Source organism: Nerophis lumbriciformis, linkage group LG29 (genome assembly GCF_033978685.3).
Source record: "Nerophis lumbriciformis linkage group LG29, RoL_Nlum_v2.1, whole genome shotgun sequence".
In the NCBI taxonomy this organism is placed as follows: Eukaryota; Metazoa; Chordata; class Actinopteri; order Syngnathiformes; family Syngnathidae; genus Nerophis; species Nerophis lumbriciformis.
The window spans coordinates 14,190,001-14,197,500 of record NC_084576.2 but is presented as its reverse complement, the minus strand read 5'-3'; the positions used below and the strand labels follow the sequence as shown (position 1 = coordinate 14,197,500).

Sequence of the window (7,500 nt, the reverse complement as noted above, 5' to 3'; positions counted from 1 at the left end):
CCATGGGTGTCAAACTCTGGCCCGCGGGCCAAAAATGGCCCGCCGTGTAATTTCACTTGACCCTTGAGGCGGTATCAAATTAACACTAGAGCTGGCCCGCCGATTATATACAGCGGTGGTGCCGCGGTAACACCACATTCACCGCTAATTCTCATACTTGCCAACCCTCCCGGGAGACTCCCAAATTTCAGTGCCCCTCCCAAAAATTGTCACGTCTGCTTTTCATCCAGTCGAGTGCTGGCCCACGCACACACAAGTGAATGCTAAGCATACTTGATCAACAGCGATACAGGTTACACAGAGGGTAGCCGTATAAACAACTTTAACACTGTTAGAAATATACGCCACACTGTGAACCCACACCAAACAAGAATGACAAACACATTTCGGGAGAACACCCGCACCGTAACACAACATAAACACAACAGAACAAATACCCAGAACCCTTTGCAGCACTAACTCTTCCGGGACGCTACAAGGTTTGTGTGTGTGCGGGGTGGGGGGAGGGGGGGCGGGGGGTTTGTTTATTCATTGTTATTTTTTTTTCAAATTTATTAGCCTGTGGAAAAAGTTAATGTTGGTATTTACCTCAGAAGGCTGCAAATACAAAAGAGGCATTCAATTTTTATTTAAATTGTATTTGGTATGCCATTGATATTTTTTAATTATTATTATTATTTGAAACTCGATTTTGCATGTCACTATAAAGTTATATAAGCCTTGCTCAATATTCAATGCAAAAGTTGTTTGGGTCCCTATTAAAAGGTTAATTTCTTGGCCCGTGGCTTTGTTCAATTTTTAATTTTGGCCCACTCTGTTTGACAACCCTGCTCTAACAACTAGCCCACTATCAAACCAATTTCACACACACGGACACACACATCTAGGGATGGGTACTGTTCACATTTTGACCGATACGATACCGGTACTCAGCTGTACCAATTTTTGGTACTTTTGTGTGTATTAATAAATGTTATTTTAATGTAACATTTAAAAATGAGTTGATAATGATGACTGTGCTGGGAATTTGTTATATCCGTCCATCAATCTATTTTCCAACCACTTGGCCCTTTGGAGTCCATCCATCCATCAATTTTCTACCGCTTGTCCCTTTTGGGGTCGCGGGGGGTGCTGGAGCCTATCTCAGCTGCATTCAGACAGAAGGCGGGGTACACCCTGGACCAGTCGCCACCTCATCGCAGGGCCAACACAGATAGACAGACAACATTCACGAGTCTTGTTTTCTAATTAAATTTGAGTCTCATTTGCCATGCAGTTTGACTTCCAAGACATTAGATGGCAGTACTGTATAGGCCAGGGTCTGCAACCAAAAATGTTGAAAGAGCCATATTGGACAGAAAATACAAAAAAAAATCTGTCTGGAGCCTCCAACAAATAAAAGCCTTGTATAAGTGTTATAATGAAGGCAACACATGACGTAAGTGTCTAAATTAGCCTACTATCAAAAATGACTATGTGTGTCACAGGCTAACGCAAATCTTCGTTGACAGAAATGTTGTATTTTAAATTTTATTGTACACATTTTTGCAACATTGGAAATCATTAGTAAAACAGAGGCTTCTCACAGAATGAGATAACTCCTGACATAGAATGGTCAAAGGTATAGATGTGTGTGTCCAAATTTAAGGAAACGGCAGGCTGTCTTCTATTACTGAATTCATTACAATCTTTGAAAGCTGGGTAACATTTGCTGTGGTCTGGAACAACATGGCACACAGACAACTATCAGAAATGCAGCCAACGTTACATACACGTAATGTGTCATGAGACATGTAAATATAAATTAAATACACAGAGGACATAAGTAAAGGAAATTAAATGAGCTCAAATATATCAACAAACGAGGCATAATGATGCAATATGTACATACAGCTACCCTAAATAGCATGTTAGCATCGATTAGCTTGCAATCATGCACTGACCAAATATGCCTGTGTAGCACTCCACATAAGTCAATAACTTCAACAAAGCTCACCTTTGTGCATTCATGCACAGCATAGAAAGTTTGGGGGACAAAATGAGACAAAGAAGGAGTGGCATAAAACACGTCTTTCTGTGGCAGCGTCGGAGAAAGTTGTACATGTAAACAAACTACGGCGAGTTCAAAGACCGCTGAAATTAGGACAAAACAGCGCTCGCCAAATACTCTCATCAGTAAAGCATGTTTAATACAAACAGTGGGATTTCTAACAGTTAGGAAGGTTTGTGCCATGTTTCTCCTAAATAACCATATTAAAACAAAAATGTATATGCATTTTTTTTTTTAACTCAAGGGAGCCACTAGGTCGACACGAAAGAGCTGCATGCGGCTGGTTGCTAACCCCCGGTATAGGCTATCTATGGTATGTTTTTGAATAAGAAAGTAGCTTTTTCCAGGAAGATGAATGAGTTTTGTTGCACCCTAAAAGGTGTCTGTACTGTAAGTATTGTTCTTATTACACACCAGCTGTTTTAATGTAACATTCATCTTAGTTGTAGTTTTCATTACCAAATCTGGAGTAACTGATGCTAGAAAAAGTAGCCCGTCTATGGCAAATCCAATTATCGTCAAGCTAGCACATTTTGGAAGAGTGAAGCCTTACGTTATGTTTGAGCGTTGTCTACTAAGCCTACGTGCTTTGTTGTTGTTGAAAATTGCAACATTATTTACAGGGAGTTTGGCTGTGCTGCAGGAGTGATTATTTACGTAAGCAGGTGTTTAGTCTGCAACCGGACATGACGTCACATGCATCAAAGTTATCAAAATATGGCACCGTAGTACCGGCGGAATTTGGTCGATGCCTATAAAAGTACTGAACTCGGTAACCCATTCGAGTGCTTTGACTTTGTCTCTTTTCAACCCTAGTTTGCAAAAAGGAGAACTGCGCTCCTCGTTCCCGGCCTGCATGCGGGGCGCATCGGCAGCTGACGGTGAAAAAGACAAAGTGCTGTGACGTGTTTGAGTGCTCGTGTAGCTGCCACAACTCCACCCGCACTTGCCCTGCTGGCTTCATCACAGCTTCCAAGACGGACGACTGTGACTGCACCGAGACAAGCTGCCTACCGGACAAAGTCAGTGGTATCTTAGCACGGTCACAGGGGATGCTAGTTGGATTCTTGTTGACTTTGTGTAAGAAGTGGGATATACTGTATCATACCGCGCACTAGGGCTGTGAATCTTTGGACACCACACGATTCGATTTGATTCTTTGGGGTAATAATTCCATTCTCGATTCAAAACGATTCTTGATTCTAAACCTATACTTTTTTAATAAAATTGGGTGCCAGTTCTATGATTAACTACATTCCTCCATAAAATATATTAAGAGCTCTGATAAATTGTTATACTACTTAAAGGGGAACATTATCACAATTTCAGAAGGGTTAAAACCATTAAAAATCAGTTCCCAGTGGCTTATTTTATTTTTCGAAGTTTTTTTCAAAATTTTACCCATCACGCAATATCCCTAAAAAAAGCTTCAAAGTGCCTGATTTTAACCATCGTTATATACACCCGTCCATTTTCCTGTGACGTCACACAGTGATGCCAATACAAACAAACATGGCGGATAGAACAGCAAGGTATAGCGACATTAGCTCGGATTCAGACTCGGATTTCAGCGGCTTAAGCGAAATTGAAGAAGAAACTGAAGCTATTGAGCCATATCGGTTTGAACCGTATGCAAGCGAAACCGACGAAAACGACACGACAGCCAGCGACACGGGAGAAAGCGAGGACGAATTCGGCGATCGCCTTCTAACCAACGATTGGTATGTGTTTGTTTTTTAGTGTTGTAATGTTTTTAAGCTAAATTATTGGTAAACGCAGTTTATGTATAATAATTTACGTAAAACCGCGAGTAATGAATAAAGTTTTCATAAATTAATATATTCTGTAGACATACCCTCATCCGCTCTCTTTTCCTGAAAGCTGATCTGTCCAGTTTTGGAGTTGATGTCAGCAGGCCAGGGAAGCTAGGGTCGATATTCTTCTCTTGATCGTCTTTAGTGGCATAAGGGACGGTAGAAGCGGTGTGAGCCAAGACATCCAGGGGGTTTAGCTCGCTCGTCTGCGGGAACAAACTGCCGCCATTGCTTGCCGTGCTAATGGGGGTCTGGCGGCAGATTTCTTTGACTTTATCGTTGGAAATGCATCTTCTTTGAGTGTCGCAGGATATCCACACATTCTTGCCATCTCTGTCGTAGCATATCTTTCGTCGGTAAAGTGTGCGGAACAAACGACTGACCATTTTCGTCGGCTTTCCCCACACCCTCGTATTTTGAACAAATTTCGTCCGATTTCTTGCCACTTTCGCATCTTTGGGCCACTGGTGCAACATGAATCCGTCCCTGTTCGTGTTGTTACACCCTCCGACAATACACCGACAAGGCATGATGTCTCCAAGGTACGGAAAACAGTCGAAAAAACGGAAAATAACAGAGCTGATTTGATTCTGTGTTTGTAATGTGTTTGAGAAAATGGCGGATTGCTTCCCGAGCGCGAATAATAGAAAGGCGTTTAATTCGCCAAAATTCACCCATTTAGAGTTCGGAAATCGGTTAAAAAAATATATGGTCTTTTTTCTGCAACATCAAGGTATATATTGACGCTTACATAGGTCTGGTGATAATGTTCCCCTTTATAAGAAAACTGGTTTTGTTTAAAAGTTTGGACACACCTTCTCATTTCAATGCGTTTTCTTTATTTTCATGACTATTTACATTGTAGATTGTCACTGAAGGCATCAAAACTATGAATGAACACATGTGGAGTTATGTACTTAACAAAAAAAGGTGAAATAACTGAAAACATGTTTTATATTCTAGTTTCTTCAAAATAGCCACCCTTTGCTCTGATTACTTTTTCGCACACTCTTGGCATTCTCTAGATGAGCTTCAAGAGGTAGTCACCTGAAATGGTTATCACTTCACAGGTGTGCTTGAAGCTCATCGAGAGAATGCCAAGAGTGTGCTACTGTTAAATAGATAATCTTTTACAATGTTTTTTTTTTTTTTTACTGTAAGTCTTTAAAAACAACAGAGTGCTCCTGTTTTATAGCGGATCTTGGATCAATGTAAACATATTGTGCGTGTTTTAATTCATAACTAGACATTTGGTGAAGTAAAGAAGTGGCATTAACATTTTGACCTCTTGAAAACCAGCGTCCTCTGCAATGGACATTTGTGTTTTGGCTATGTGTACTCCAACAAAAGAAATAAACCAAATGTCCACTGCAGTGGAGGCTCATTCTCAAAATAAAAAAAATACTGAAAGAAGAAGTAAATTTTGGAAAATGTGGCCCCTGAACAATTTAGTTATATGTATTATATTATATTATAAATGCTCCAATTCAGAGGTCTTCAACAGGGGGTCCGCGACCCCAAGGCGGTCCGCAGATGTACTTCAGGGGGGTTGTGACATTTCTGGTTGATTACACTTTTTAAAAATATATTTCTTCATACTCCCCCTGCATTTTTTCAACAAATGTAAGTTTTATTACATACACCTAAAAGGGGCATAGTTTGATTTGTTTCTACATTTAGAACAAGTGAAGTGTGAAGTGAAGTGAATTCAATTTATATAGCACTTTTCTCAAGTGACTCAAAGCGCTTTACATTGTGAAGCCCAATATCTAAGTTACATTTAAACCAGTGTGGGTGACACTGGGAGCAGGTGAGTAAAGTGTCTTGCCCAAAGACACAACGGCAGTGACTAGGATGGCGGAAGCGGGGATCGAACCTGCAACCCTGAACACTTCCTTGTTGTTTACATAACATGTAATGGTGGTTCTTTGGTCAAAACGTTGCATAGATTATGTTTTACAGACCGTTTTCAAGCCTCTTTTTGACCATCTCTTCAGTATGTGCCGTTTTGTGGGCGGTCTTATTTACGTGCCTCCACTTCGACGGCGTCTTCTCCCCGTCATTCATGTTGTAGTTTTTAGCACTTCTATAGCGAGTCTACCGACAGATATACAGAAGCTCAAAGTAAACTATACGCTACTTTGTATTAGAAATGGCAACAGCGGAGGATGCATGTGCAAGTACGAGCCAGTCTGCCCCACAACAAGAGGATAAAAGAAAATAAGGCACTTATTGATTACAACGTCGAACTACAATGGCGGACCCGTGCAAAGCACTTTGGGTAAATCTCTACCATATATGGATATATCCGATGACGTCACACTTGGCAAAAAAACGTCATAAATTGGGGGAAATTTCAAACGGCTCGTTTGGAGGAAGTATGAAAGAAGGCCAGATTGTTCTATAAATGTTTGATTTCAAATTTTAGAGACTTTTGCGGATCCCAAATACACAAAAACATGTACCAATAGGTAAGAAAAGATGGTTTTGCAAAATAGGTCCCCTTTAACATTCCAACACTCTATAGCAGGCCTGGGCAATTATTTTGACTCGGGGGCCAAATTTTGAGAAAAAAACGTGTCTGGGGCCGGTATATCATGGTATATATATACCATACTTGCCAACCTTGAGACCTCCGATTTCGGGAGTTGTGTGTGTGGGGGGAGGGGGGGGGGCGGGGGGCGTGGTTAAGAGGGGAGGAGTATATTTACAGCTAGAATTCCCCAAGTCAAGTATTTCATATATATATATATATATATATAAGAAATACTTGACTTTCAGTGAATTCTAGCTATATATATATATATATATATATATATATATATATATATATATATATATATATACATATATATATATATATATACATATATATTTATTTTATTATATATATATATATATATATATATATATATATATATATATATATATATATATATATATATATATATATGACAAATACTTGAATTTCAGTGTTCATTTATTTACACATATACACACACATAACACTCATCTACTCATTGTTGAGTTAAGGATTGAATTGTCCATCCTTGTTCTATTCTCTGTCACTATTTTTCTAACCATGCTGAACACCCTCTCTGATGATGCATTCTGCTTCGTCTCCTTGTTGTGTGCGCAGTTGTGCACTGCACTCTCTAAAAGCCCTAGATGTTATTGTCACATATGCATGTACAGTAGATGGCAGTATTGCCCTGTTTAAGAGTGTCACAACATTGCTGTTTACGGCAGACAAACTGCTTTACGGTAGACGAAAACGTGACTGCTGTTGTTGTGTGTTGTTACCACGCTGGGAGGACGTTAATGAAACTGCCGAACAATAAACCCACATAAGAAACCAAGAACTCGCCCTCGATCATTCTACAGTTATAACGTCATTGGGCAGGCACGCTGTTTATATTGTGGGAAAGCGGACGTGAAAACAGGCTGTAGACACGTCACTCAGGTCCGCCTGAATTTTGGGAGAATTTTGGGAGATTTTCGGGAGAGGTGCTGAATTTCGGGAGTCTCCCGGAAAATCCGGGAGGGTTGGCAAGTATGATATATACACTAATACAAAACCTCACAATAATGTCTGATTGAATGCTAAAAACATGATTATAGATCGCCTTAAACAAC

At 40.0% G+C, this 7,500-nt stretch overlaps 1 protein-coding gene across 1 annotated transcript in view; it reads left to right on the top strand.

Moving 5' to 3' along the window:
- vwf (von Willebrand factor) overlaps window positions 1-7,500 on the top strand; it is a 100,462-nt gene that overhangs the window by 78,782 nt on the left and 14,180 nt on the right. Inside the window, exon 43 of the mRNA XM_061925024.2 lies at window positions 2,867-3,072. Coding sequence (XP_061781008.2) covers window positions 2,867-3,072 — 206 coding nt within the window. The remainder of the gene's footprint in view (window positions 1-2,866; window positions 3,073-7,500) is intronic.